Genomic DNA, 14,317 nt, shown 5'->3' with positions numbered 1-14,317 from the left:
GTGCACATGTGCCACATGTGCCCAAAGCACATGCTACTTTTGCTACTGGGTTAATCCAGCCCTGCTGCCTGAGTTGGGCCACTTGCAGACAGAAAGGTGGAACAGAATGTTTTAAATAATGAAGGTAAAGCTGCTATTGAAGACTGGTCTCTTTTGAAGTTTTTTGATGCTATCCTCTATTGTTTGAGAGTATGTGGATCATTGTGGTTTTTTGTTGATTGTTATTTATGCTTTTGTTCCCCTCTGTGTTGCAATCTGTGGGAAAAGTTGGATACAAATATTTTAAAATAAAATAAATGAAGCATCATGAAGTGGGTGCCTATTGCGTGAGAGCAGGGGGTTTCTCCCCTCCTTTCTCCCCTAGAAGCAAATGGCTCCTATAGAGTATGCTAGTGATAACAAGAGTGCCTCTGAGCATATTTGTTTAGCACTTCTGTAAACCCGAGACAAGGAGAGATGAGGAAAAAGAACTCCCCGGTTCAAGGGTGTGACCTCCAGGTCAAGTTTGAGCTCTGATATCTCTTGATTTGGAAGGGACAGTTGGAGGAGGGAGCCCACAGGGGTCAGCCTTGCGTTTTCCACCTCCACTGCTGATCAGAGCTGCCACAATTTGGCAAAAGTAAATAACATGATCAATAAAAGATTAGGATGAAATGTGATGCATGAAATATTTAGTGTGTGCAGCTGCCAGGGAGCGTGGATCAGGTACAACTGGCTCCCACAATATTTCAGAGGGGAGGGGTATCTCTAACCCTTCCTCCACTCCCTTTTTTCCAGGACAATAGGGAAAACTCACTCTCTGATGATACTAGGAAGATTTTTTTAAAAACCCACTGCAGGTTTCTTGTTCTCTGAACCTTACCCATCTTTAACCACACCTATTTAGAAACATTCCTTCCGTTCTCTGACCATTCCTCCTTTTGTTTAAACAAAAAGATATGCTATAATAGTTTCTGAGCATGCAAAAGTTCCCTTCCAAGCAACTGCAGGAGCAGAACTTTCTTCCAGGATAGAAGGAAAAATGAAGACATTTGCAAAATAACCTACTTGATAATATTTTTTTAATTGATAGTGTACAGTGGTTCTCCCAACACTTCTGGTAAACTGCATATCAATATTTCACTTTATCTGCTTAATTTCACTGTTAGGCTTAAAGTGGGTGCTCTGTTTCCAATAGGTCCTGGAGCTCAAAAACTGCAAGCTAACCCTTCTGCCATGGAGCCCCTGTCATCTACTCTCTCTCATACACAAACAAAATCCTGCATGGTACTTTACAAAGTGGTGTACAACATAATAGATTTCTGCCCCCCAGGGGGGCTTATAATCAATAATTAAGCCCAGAGGAAGCAATAAATGAAGACAAGAAGTTGAGGATGAACCCATGGCAGTTGTCTTTTGCCCCTTGTCACCTTTAACCTCTTCCTTGTCCACTACCTGCCTTGTCACTGAGACAGGATCTGTAGGGAAGGGTTGATATAGCTGACTGGTAACGAACACGTGTTTTGCTCACAGAGCAACCCAGCCTACACTTTACACAGAGTAAGATGACACATGGAGTTATAGAATTCTAGACCAGGGGTGCCCAAACCCCGGCCCTGGGGCCACTTGCAGCCCTCGAGGACTCCCAATGCGGCCCTCAGAGAGCCCCCAGTATCCAATGAGCCTCTGGCCCTCCAGAGATTTGTTGGAGCCCGCACTGGCCTGACACAACTGCTTTCAGCGTGAGGGCAACTGTTTGACCTCTAGCGTGAGCTGTGGGATGAGGGCTCCCTCCACTGCTTGCTGTTTCACGTCTGTGACGCAGCAGTGTGTATTGGAATTTCGGAAGATATTACCAAGGAGATAGGGTGTGGTGTCCACAGTGCCCCTTGCTCTAAGTGAATGCAGGATTAAGGCCCAGGTGGTAGCTGGAGGTGTGCTGCACAGCTGCAGCCACTAGAGGCTAAAGGAGATCCCTCAGGATATAAGGAGCACCTGAGATAGAAAGGAGTGTGGGTTTTGAAGGAGTGCAGGTTGGAGAGGAGACTGGCTGGGTTTATGGAATTGGATTGTGACTGGACTTTGGACTCTGATTTGGATACCCTGATGGATTGGACTGACCTACCTGGAACCTGACTTTGGACAGTGACTTGGCTTATTGGCAACTCTGATTGATTGGACTGGTTTACAAGGCCCAGTGGCTTGGGATTTGGCAAAACACAGTGGCAGTGAAGGAAAAGCTGGCCTTGCTTTGTGCCAGGCCTTTTATAGACCTTGAGCTATTGCAAGACCTTCATTCATTCATATAAGTTCATCTTTAATATATTCATTTATGTAAACTTATGTAAATTTATTCAATTTTTGAATGTAAATTAATTCTTTTTTTCCCTGGCCCCGGACACACTGTCAGAGAGATGATATGGCCTCCTGCCAAAAACTTTGGATACCCCTGTTCTAGACTGTTCCACTACAGACTGGAAAGTACAGTCAGTTCTCTTTATATGTGAATTTGCTATCTGCAGATTTGCTTATCTGCAAGGGGCAGAATTGCCACCTACCTGTCATTATCTGTGACTCTGTTCTCATTACCTGTGGATACAGTGGACTGGGCTTGTTACAGCTAGGAGCAGGCAGGCAGGGTGCAAGAGATTGCAGAAGGAGGAAGAGAAGAGATAGTAGCCATCTCATGAATAGAAGGCAGCACTGGAGCCATGAAGGGGGGGGGGAGAGAAAGAGATGCCTATACAGTATATGGCTGATGGGGGAGGGTGTGTCATAATTGTGTCCAGTCAATTATACTCCTTAATTTTTAGAGAGTTGTCTGGATTTGCTGCATCAAATGGGCATTGTTATTGGCCTGTAGATAATCATCAGATGCATTTGTGTCCGCTTCCAGTCTTGCGCTACCATCTTGGGCACTATACTGGGGACTCCAGCTGAAACTTCACAACCCTGGTAATGATTGATGAGAGGTCTCTGGTAGGCTACCTGAGGGTTGCCCTGGGGCTTGGGCAAGCCCAGGGTGGAAACCAAGAGACAGGTGGATGAGGAGGAAGGGTGAAGCAACCCCTTCCCCACTGCTGAACTCTGAGGCCTTGTTGGGCCAGCAACCTTCAACAAGTCAAGGGATAGCTAGAACAGAGAACATGTCACCTTCAATATTCAGGGCTATCCAGCACAGAGAAGGAAGCGTCAGATGTTGGAGATGTTCATGAGCCCTGAATATCACCCAGTCCCATAGACTCAGAGTTAAAATTCAGGTTCATGAAGTTCATAGAATGTATGTTGAAGAGGGTCCCTTGGAACCTAATCCCATTTTCCTCATAAGCTCAATTATTCAGTATCTGCTAATTCAGTATCCAGTGGTTCCCAAACTGTGAGCTGTGGAAACCAACTGAGGAGCCACGGAATCCTTGTAGAAAAACCGGCCATCCTATACAATTGTAGCCCCACAGCCCAATCCTGAGCTCCCATGACACGCAGCTTTGGCACCACCACAAACGGCTGCAGCTGGATCCCGCGCGCCACGGGCTACCATGGGCGTCACCTTCTCCCGGGTAAAGAAAGTAGACCCGCAATGGGGCTACTCAAGTTACCATAAAGGCGTTTGTTTAGCGTGCTGAGCCCCACACGAATGGACGGGAACTGGTGGAGTGGAGCTCCACCGGACACGCCTCCCCAGCACACCTCCTGCCCGCCCTGTCACCGCCACCCTGCCACGCCTCCTTCCCGCACTCTCTCTGCTCTCTGCCCGCCTCCCCGGAATGCCTCCTCCCTGCCCCCTCCCCACCCCAGCTTACCGTGCTGCTGTTTGGCAGTCCATGCGACTGCAGAGTGAGTGGTGGAGGCTAGGCGCCTGCCCGGTGCTAGCCCAGCGCTGAGCTAGCATGGGCGCTGGCCTGGCGGTAAGGCTCGCAAACATGCCTTATGGTAAGCCGGTGCACACTGTTCAGGATTGGACTGCTAATGAGGAGCCGCAGCCAATAGCCCAGTAGGTCAAGGGAGCTGGCAGTCAAAAAAGTTTGGGAACTACTGCACTAGATTTTCCAGGAACCTCATCCCTAGGGCCTAGTGGATAACAAGAACTGACTGTATGGATGGGAGGCAATTTTTTGAATCCCCGCCATGAAGAACAAAACCCCCATTCTCCATATAGTAAACCAGAAAAGCAGGGCAAGGTCTGAGTGATATCTTTCCTCCAGTGTGCTCATTTGCTACCATCAGGGTGGTCTTTGTAAGGGAGGATTCAAAAATATGACTGTACCCCTACAGTGTGAGGAAAAACAGTCCCAAAGTCTGCTATCTCCACCTCACTCTGCTTCCCACCTCACTCTGTGCAATGTGTAAACTGACTCAACACCTCCAACTATAAGAATCAGGAAGCACAAGATGGGAGGGCTGTTTTGTATGGAGATGGCCCCAGGCTCAATCCCTGGCTTCTTCAGGGAGAGCTGACAAAGACCTCTGAGACCCTGGAGAGCCTCTACCAGTCGGGAAAGACAAGATTGGACTAAATGAACCATGGTTCTCTTCCCCCCCCCCCACTGCCACATTCTTATCCTAAGGTAGGTTAGGCTGAGGGGATATGATTGGCCCAAGGTCACCCAGTGAACTTCCTGGTTGAGAGCAAATTTGAACCCAGCTCTCTCCACATCTTAGCAAGATGCTCTGATGCAGGGCCTCTGAGAGGAATTTTATCAGGGGGTACAAAGTTTCATTTGGGCCCTTTCCCGAAGGGAGGGGGCAATAGCAGCAGGCAGAACAGGGGGCAAAATAGGGCAGGGGAGGGTGCTGACAGCCAGAATAGTCTTTGGAGCCCAGGTCTATCAGGCTTCTTGCTGCAGAGCCCTGGTCTACCCAACCATTCGGCTTTGGCAGCTAGATAAAGTAATATGGAAATCCAAACAAACTCCTAAGTCTCTCTAAAATATTTAAAATATAGAAAATCCATTGCAGAAAATTAGCATCATCATAGTTAGGCTTGCACTAGAATGGACAGTGTGTTGTGTGCACCAAATTGAACTTCTGCCGCAGCTGTAGCCCCATAACTGTATCCTGAATCTATACACTCCTCTGTGGTTATGGGATCCACAAGCCAAAAAGCTACTGTAGCAGGTCAGTTTCCTCCCAATTTTGACACTGTGTTAGGGAGAGTCATGGATGTATTCCTGGGCTCATTGTGTATGGCTTGCTGCAACAGTTGCCACTTCATGCCTGTGGTTGTGCCCCCAGCCTCATGTGTAGGCAGTGAGTTTGGGTGACATTGGAAAACATAAGATCCCAAGAACTTTCTGGGCTCCCTCCTTTGCTACCTGAGCCCCCTTTCTGACCCTGGGCCCAGGTACAGATTACCCCCTTTACCCCCCTCTGTTGCTAACCAAACTCACTTTTGCACTCCTGCCTGTCATTCAGTTGAAAAAGAGGCAGGAGTCCTGAGAGAGGAAGGGAGAGAGTGTGTGTGCAATTGCTCAAGTGTGAATGAAATGATTATTTTGTAATGCTCCTTTTTTTCTTTTCTTATTTTGCTTCTCATTTCAAGGCTTACTGACATTTCAGTGCATTACTGACCACCAGGCAGTAGACAATGGAGAGGGTGCAGCAGTGGAGAGTGATGAAAAACCTTAAAATGGCTGACAAACATGTATGCATGTACACACACAGCACACACAAAAGTAGGCCAGGCTCCCACCACCCTCTCTTAACATTTTTGTGTTTTGTTTTGTTTCCACTCCCCATAAGGACTAGGAACTTGGAACTGCAACCAGTTCTGGCCCAAGAAGCTTGGCTGGATACAGGATGTCAGTCAAGTAATGGCTGGATGTGAAGCCATTAGAAGTGTGAAAGGAGGTGTAGAGATCCACACACCAGCAGGTTTGCTGGACAGCCTCTCCATCCCCCAGGTTGTGCAAATGAGCTGCCCCAAAGCCTCTACAGAGCCACAAGGCAAGGGAAGAAGTTAGAAAACTGAAACAAAATGCAATGTATGAAAATGAGAGGTGCCAAGGTGGAGGTTGTGACCTGCTGGGAATTCATCCCCTCTCCCTTGCCCTTTCAGATTTAATCCCAGAAGGCTGCACCCCATGCACAGTCCCCTCTGCAAGCATCCAGAGGCACCGATTCCAGCTCTTTGTTGTTCTGGGTTATTTGCAAGTCTCCCCTTGCTTTTGGCGTTGAGGGGGAAAAACAGGTTTTTGGAAGCAAGCCCTTGCTGGTGGTGAGCTCTGGTGAGATTTGGCTTCTGATGGAAATCCTGCCTGTTCTTAATGCTTGAGGGATGAGCCTCCCCTCCCTCCTTTCCTCCCTAATGCTTGATTGATGGCCAGCGTGAAAACCTTGCCTCGGTGAGATCAATGGGTTGTAATTATAGCAACCAACCAGTCAGGAGCAGGAAAGGCTGGGAACCCACGTTACTTTGATTGACAGCCCAAAGAAGGGGGGAGGTGACAAAGCGCCCAGCTGCGCAAGGATTTGTGGGAACTGTAGTTTGCCACTGTTGCTTAGCCTTTCCTTGCTAGAATGTCAACTTATTCATTCCTAAGATTATAAGAAAAACTGGGTCTTATGTGATAGTATTTTAATGCAATATAACTTTTTTTTTTTTGCATTCAGCAATCATTGTGTCTTTGTTATTTATCTAAGCTTAGGGTCTTGTTTTTTGCTGCGTGTTTTCTGCTTAACTTTTTCTTGTTTTTGGAACAGAGACATTTGTTTAATAAGATTTTAAAAAAAATCTGGATTAGGCCATCTAGTCCAGTTCCTTAATGTCTTCAGAAAATCCATAAGCAGAGCATGAAGGAAGGAGCCCTCTTCCTCCTCCTTGCACCTGTTATTCACAGGTAGACTGCCTGTGAACCCAGAGCATTCATTTATCTGTTGTGGCTGTTGGAAGGCCCATTCTCCTCCTCCATGTATTTCTCCAACCCTTTTCAAAAAACCATCTAGGGTGGCAATCCTGTGCATGCTTACCTGAGAGTAAGCTCCATAGTGAGGCATACTTCTGAACAAGGATGCTTAGCACAGCACTGTAAGCCAGTGGCTGTCACAACTGCCTCCTCTAGCTCAGGACTGTTTAACACTGACTGGCAGCAGCTGTCCAAGAGTTAGGCAGAGGTCTTTCCCAGACCTACCCAGAGATGCTGCTAGAGGCTGAAGCTGGTACCTTCTACATGCAAAGTAGGTGCTTTATCACTGAGCTACAGCCCTTCCCTGAAAGAATCTTGGTGCTATGACCTTGGCATTTATTGCATCCTGTATAGTGATTTATTGCATCCTTGAATATGAAGGCATGTAAAATGTATATATACATGCAGACTACAGTGAAAAAGGAGTGGGGGGAATCAACCAAGATCAAAGAATGTGTACTTTAAAAAGACCCTTCTCTGTCTGAGACCTTTTGCCAGTCAGAGTTGTGAACACTGGGTTAGATGGCTCTATGGTCTGATCCAGTAGGAGGCAGTTTCATAAATTCCCTGAAAGATCCCATAAGAAATCAGGAAGCACATGTACAGATTGGATATCAGCAGGCATCTTCAAGGCATCCAATGTGCTCTTCCCCACCTACATTCATCTGATTTCCATCCACTGCCTGAATCTTAGATTCTAATGAACATCCCCCAAGCAGTGTGGCTCCCTGGGGCTTGAACAGAATACAACATTTTGCAGATGCAGCTTATCATCTTCTGTTTCCTCTTCTGCTTAGTAACTCTTCTGTTCTTACAACAAAAGAACTCTTCCTCTTCTGTTTTGAGCTGCAAACCTGTATTCGCTTACCTGGAGTACATAGTATTGAACTCAGTGGAGCTTGCTTCTGAGTAGACATGCATAGAATTGATCTCCTTTTGCATTTTTAGAGTACTGTACCTGTATTCCTAGAGTATGCACACACTTACTGAACCTATGGGATTTACTACCAATAGAAAAAAATCCATGGGACTGGGAGGCAGGCACTTTATAATAAGTGGTGTTTGTATATGTGTGTTTTGGTTTCTTAGGATTCAGTCCTACGCATACTTACCTGGGAATATGATCCTTTGAACTCCATTGGCTTTGCCTCAGAGTGAACTCGTACAGCTGTAGTTCCAGTCGCATTTACTAGGCAGTATATTGCACTAAAGACACCAAGACTTGATTCTGAGTAAGCACTAAGAGTGCTAAGCACTTGCTAAGGAAGGCACTCCAAGGCTACAACCCAGTGATACAACCTATTTGGGAACGCCCCCTGAAAACACTTGCAAGTAAGCAGGCAGATATTTGCTGTGATGTTCTTTTATTTGTATTATCACAACTGTGGTAGGTTTGGCGTGTAAATAACAGAAGGAACCTGCTAGTCCCACCTCTGTAGACATGCCATTTTCCAGTCCTAAAGTGTGGTGTTGGTTTGATATGGTATTGGATTGAGTAGTTTGACAAAACTATCAAGCCATGCATCTGGGATCCTACCAAGTGCTATTTGCTGAGAATTTTTCTGTTTGCTGTTTGCAATTTTTTATTTACAAAAAATGCAAATACTGAGGGGAATAAAACAAGACAGAAAAAAAGAGTGCCTTGTTGTTTGTCCCCCTTAGTTTGAGTAGGTTTGTCTCCAAGTTTGCTAAATTACTACTGTACTGTACTTTGAAAAAAAAATCTGTATTTTCTAAACATAGTTAGGACAGGGAAGAGAAAAGAAACTACAATTTCCAGAACACCCCACGGCACAATCTGTGCCCAGCCCTTCTTTCTCTATTAGTCTCCAGCCTCCTCTCCTGATTAGCCCCCCTCCCAACTTTGACGGCATAGACCCATGTGGGCACCCGGGTGGGTGATTGGCTAGCTGTCTGTCTTATTACAGCCAATCAGAGGAGGCCTACCGTACCAGAAGCTTGAAAAAACAATTTAAGGTGGAACGGAAGGGTTGTTAGTCCAGTGACATAACAGAAGCATTTATTATCACCTCTATAGTAGCATCCATATGATGCTTTACAAAGACTGAGGACTAGTGCTTGGCCATAGGGCCTTACAGTCTGTGCAATGGCAAGAAAGATAACAGGGGAGGGAAATGATGGCAGGTGTAAACAGAGGAGAATATGTGAAAGAAAAGAGGGTGACAAGGATTGTTCAGTGTAGCAGAATCCCTGCCCCACAAAGCCTACAAAACCTGCTGTGAGCAACTCTAATGAATATTGCAAAGCTGCTGTACCTATCTGGCACCAGCTGGTGCTGTAATGAACTGTGTGCAGTGACTGATACTAATAGTATAAAAGGTGCTGGACAAGGAAGTTGGTTCTAGTAAGCAGAGCACATCCTTATTTGCTGTTGTCTACATGTATTGTCTGTTACAACTCTGATACTATCACACCACCCTTTATGGTCTTTGACCTGAGAGTATCTGCTCATGGACTCTGAAGTAGGGCAACTTTTTCTCTGGACTCCATTCTTCCCAAGGTTGGTCGGTCTCTCTCTCTCTCAAATTAGCTCTTATGCTAAACAAAATCACTAACTTTTAGACGTTGTCACAAGCCTCATACCATTCTAAAATAATGCAGCATAAGGATTCGGAACTGAACTGAGTTCCCTATTCTTCCCCTGTTTACCCTCTGTGATGAATTTTGGACTGGAAAATTCCCTGGGACCTAGATCTTTCCATCTCTCTGTGAAGTGCCTTACATATTTGTTAACGATCAGTTATTTGCCTCTTGAAATCAGCATTTTAGCCCGCTGTATGTTGCATTTTAAAACATGACTTTTAGTTGTGTACTACTGTGTTTCTTGAGTAAGCCGCCTTGAGTCCCTTCGGGGAGAAAGGCGGGGTAAAAAATAAAGTTATTATTATTATTATTATTATTTCTGTTTGTTGTGCTCCGTCTCTGATATACCACATTCAGAAAGATGGGATATAACTGAACTAAACTTGTAAATGACTAATTGTGGAAGTGTCATGGCTAATAGTATGTGCTAGGAAGGATTATCTGGTCCAAATCTCAGGGTCATCTCTGAATTCCTGACATAAACTTTGGTAAATCACTATTGCTATCAGCCTCAGTTCTCCCATCTTGTCACTTGTAAAATGGGAGTAATAATGTTGCCCTACCTGATGTGTTATGCAGATTACCACATTGAGTGCACTCTGAAGTGCTACAAAAATGCCAAGTATCAAGTTGTATTATTCTCATATTCCAAATACTGGGAAAGGAACAGCTGAGGCTCTCACTCAGTTTTCATTCAGGTGCCAAATGAAAACTTGGCTCTTCCCAAGGGCTTTTGGATTTGCTTAAGTTTGCAATCCTATGTACATTTACTTAAAAGTAACACCATTAAACACAAGTGAGCTTACTTCTGAGTAAATGTACCTAGAGTTCAGTTGCATGTCTATTTCCTGTTGCCATAACTAATGTTCTGCTATTGAAGTTGGTTTTGTGGTTGTTCTTTGTGCAGGTATTTGCTAGCATTTGAAATTGGCTGCAAACTCCAAGTAGGTGGTATTTTTTTGCTGGTTTTTTTTTGTTACTGTTACTCTTGTGTTTATTTTTTAATAGTGCTTTATTAACATGCTGTTAATTGCTTTAGATCTGTTAAGAAAACTGGGATGCAAGTTTTTAGTAGCAGATAAAATAAGGCCATCTAGTAAAGTTGTGGCAGAGAAGGCTGGGTTTAGGGGCAGGTTCCTTGAGTACCGCCAGACATCACTTCAAGTAACAACAGTGGTACTCATACCACTGGATGAGAAATCCTTGTTCAGAAGTAGGACAAATAGAGGACAGGCATTGAAGACAGTCCTCTCCTGGAACATCATTTAGTCTAGGACCAATTCTGGTGGCAGTGGTGGGATTTGAACCAGGGAACTCTCATGCTGTTAGCCACTAGGCATCAGGCCCCATGAGAGGGAGGGGTAAAGGGGGTAATTTGTACCTCTAGGGCAGGGGTCTTCAAACCCCGACCCGGGGGCCAGATGTGGCCCACAGCAATTCTCTTTCTGGCCCACAGTCAACCTCTTGTCCCCTGAAAACCTCTGGCCCACGCAACCAGAACTGACCAGTACTGTGCTGTGATTGTGTCTGGAGAGTGTTCTGAGGGCCAGAAAGGTTGAATGAATGAGCTCCAAAGATTTTTCCAGCTGTTGCCACCCTCCCCCTGCTCTGTTTTGCCCCATCTACACCCCTGTTCATTACCCTCCCCTGCCCAAAAGGAACTTTATACCCTCTGAGAAAATTACTCCCAGAGGCCCTGCTAAGCATCATTGGTTAGAAAGGATAAATTAATTTTTCCTGCCTCTCATTTTAGGTTTTGAAAATGGCCCTTTGGGCTCTTATAGCTCTTTAGATTTTAATCCAGGGGGGGGGGGGGAGACGGACTGACAGAATCCACCTTAAGTCTCCAGTTTGATAGATTTTCCCCTGGTTGTCAATAGACAGTTCCTATTCCAGCCAGGGACTGCTGTTGAAATCTGTCCAGATTTTCGTCTGACCTTCTGTTCTTGCTTCCTCTCTCCCCCTCCCTTTTCTTTAAAGAGATTGTGTGTGTGTGTGTGTGTGTGTGTGTGTAAAAATATATTTCCCTCCCCTGCTGAGTGCTCAATGGGGTGATATGGGGGGAGACAATCCCAATACCAACTAGAAAGAATTCCCTCCCCCCAGCCACCTTAAAATCTTCTTTGGCGTGATTGGAAAAAAAATTAAATAGAATTTTTAATTGTAAAAATAAAACTGTTTCATTTGTGACACTTCAAAACAAGGGACTGTATTTTTTTTTACTTACCTTTTACGGATAAGTTGGAAGAAAAGAAGGCTGTCTTTCCCCCCCCCTCATTTTTGGGGGTAGTTCCCCCCCCAGGATGTATCCACAGGGACGGCATGCTGTAAGTATCTTTTTTTGGGGGGGGCTAGCGGGCTGCATACTATAGGATTAATTGTTTTAATTGGGAATTCTGGTATAACATTTTTTGTTGGGTGTGGGTTGGTGGTGAAAAAAATAGAATGACCTGAAGAATGTGATTTTTTACATAGGGGAGTTAACTGCCTGGGTCATAAATCCTTAGGGATAAAAGTGCTGAGATAGGGTTTGATTTGGTGGCAGTCTATATATCATCTTATTTGCTTATTGGTTAGAATCCTTTAATTACCTTGGGTTGCTCCCAGTAAGGATAGTCTAACTGTGGTTCCTCTCATCATTCATCCTGGTGCTCAGTGATAATTGCAATCAAGTGCAGGATTTGAATCTGTGTCAACAATTTTAGTTTTGCAGCCATGGAGTAGCCATGGAGCTTCTGTGGTTGAATAGACAAGAGTTTAAAAAAGAGAAGAACAAAAAAGAGGACTGATCTTTAGGTAGGTAGTATTTAGGTATTACTGATAGGACTGATCTTTAGGTAGGTAGTATTGGTGCTAGTTCAGTTGCCTCTGTCTTTGGGAGATGGGTGCAAGGAGTGTTTACTTGGAAAGCTGCTTAGTGCAGATGAGTTTCCTATTATACATTCCCATCAACCAGCCTTTCCCTAGTTTTGATGAATGAAGTACCCATCCTTTCCCTGAATAAAAACTGGTTGAGAGAGAGAGAGAGAGAGAGTTCCACCTCCTGCATGAGTTGCTGTTCTGAACATGCCCCCTGTCTGGAAGGAAAGGGCAGAGCAATAACTTATTCAGAGAGATAATGTGCAGTTTCCTTCAAAAGGCAGGTATTTTTTTGGTGTCTCTGTACTGGGAGTGATTACGTATTCCCCTTGCACCTAATCAAGATATGTAGCAAAATTGCTACATATAGCAGAGGCAGATCAGTAGGCAGTAACTCATTCAGAGACTCAATGGGGAAACTCTTCTGAGGGCAGGCATTTTGTTGGCAATTTTATGTGAGGAATGATTGTGCAATCCCATCACACCTGATGAAGAAATGTAGCAGAATTACCTTCCAGCAGAGGCTGATGGAAAGAAGAGCAAAGACCCAGCAGGCAGCCTAATCTGTAGATGGGAGTTTTTGGGGTCATGGGAGCCCTTAACTGTTTCATTAACTTGTTTCTTGTGAAAGTAGGGGGAATTCTACATTTAGATTTTAAGCTCCTTGGGAGTAGAGACTTGTGTAGGTCCCCCTTCTTTCCCTGCGGAAACTGTAAAGCACTATGTATGTTAGTACTGGATGATGATTATCATCATCATTCTAGCCTGAGCTGTTTCTGAATACGGAAGCAGGTAGTGGAGGTTTATTCCAAATGAACTAATGACTAAGAATGTGATCTTTTTGGCTGCGTTCTCAAAATCATTTAATCTTGCCACCTAATCCCAGTAGCCTTGTGACTTTGTTGTAGTTTCTCCACTGATGAAGGAAAGGCACTCTGCACAGGGTCAGGAGCCCCTCTTTCTCTACTATAATGTCCTATCTTGGAGCATCATAGTTCCAAGATGGATATGTTCAAAAGGGGTTTTGAGGCTGATCTCTAGTCTTTATTATAAGTTTGGGTGATATGGGGAGTAAGGGTCCAAGGTGCAAGCATTACTCTGAATGAATTAATCCAGATTAAATTTGAGTGAGATGGAGAGTTGAGAACCAAGGTGATTAATTAAGGGAGAGAGAAAGATCATGTCTTCCTGCATAGATGAGATTTCTTCTGTAGTTAATCTGAAGTAATGTTCTAGAAAGTTTTTTAAGAAAGATGGCATTTGATTATCCCCCCCCCCTTGCCTCTTACTCCTAGACTCCACTTCAGTCCGGGCAGCCTTTCAAGTTTTCTGTTCTGGAAATCTGTGACCGAATTAAAGAAGAATTTCAGTTTCTCCAGGCTCAGTATCACAGGTATGGGAGGGGTGAGGGTGAGTCTGCGTGAGGTACAAGGGTCAGGGTTTTTAATGGTACAGTAACAGCCAAAATGGAACCTTCCTAGGCAGAGGCAGTGTACCTCTGAATATGTTGCAATGTGGTTTCATTCGGTGCATTTGAAATACTTGATATTATTTGATTTATTGTTGCAGCTGTCCATTTTGGTCTGTTTTTTGAAATTGACTACTGTTTTATTAACGATGGTTGTTAACTGTTGTAAAGATATTGTTTGGGGACAGAAAAGTGGCATGTAGAGATCTTAATAAATAAAATGAATTCCAGGTATTCTTCTCTGTCTGTCCTCTTTCTGTATGTTTCCATACTTTTTTCTTTCAAATCTCTCCCTGCTTGCTTATCGCTCCCTATAAATTCTTCTCCAGCTTTCTCTTTTCTGTTTTTCCTTCACTTAAAATTTTAATTTAAAAATCAATGGGGGGGGGGGGAGTCAAATCCCTGCAAACAACAAAACAAGGGAGAAGATGATAGGGTAAGCTGGTATCCTTTGGGCACAGAATAAGCTGCAACCTTTGGGCACAGAATAAGTGACCCATGTGGG

General features: G+C 44.5%; 1 protein-coding gene across 10 annotated transcripts in view; it reads left to right on the top strand.

The window, feature by feature from the left end:
* Positions 1 to 14,317, top strand: part of TLE2 (TLE family member 2, transcriptional corepressor) — a 72,365-nt gene that overhangs the window by 8,155 nt on the left and 49,893 nt on the right. For 4 of the 10 annotated variants that reach the window (XR_010794844.1, XM_066636639.1, XM_066636638.1 and 1 more), the window contains exons 1-2: positions 11,386 to 11,812; positions 13,640 to 13,737. Coding sequence is in view for 3 of the 10 variants with exons in the window: in XM_066636639.1 (XP_066492736.1) it covers positions 11,789 to 11,812; positions 13,640 to 13,737 (122 nt within the window). In the remaining 7 variants the exon portion in view is untranslated. Of the gene's footprint in view, positions 1 to 10,392; positions 10,430 to 11,385; positions 11,813 to 13,639; positions 13,738 to 14,317 lie in introns of those variants that run through there. The other 6 variants (XM_066636644.1, XM_066636642.1, XM_066636641.1 and 3 more) reach the window with 2 other exon arrangements.

The sequence above is a fragment of the Tiliqua scincoides genome, chromosome 8, assembly GCF_035046505.1.
Source record: "Tiliqua scincoides isolate rTilSci1 chromosome 8, rTilSci1.hap2, whole genome shotgun sequence".
Lineage (NCBI taxonomy): Eukaryota > Metazoa > Chordata > Lepidosauria > Squamata > Scincidae > Tiliqua > Tiliqua scincoides.
Note: the sequence above shows the minus strand (reverse complement) of the source record. Positions and strands in the feature narration are given on the sequence as shown.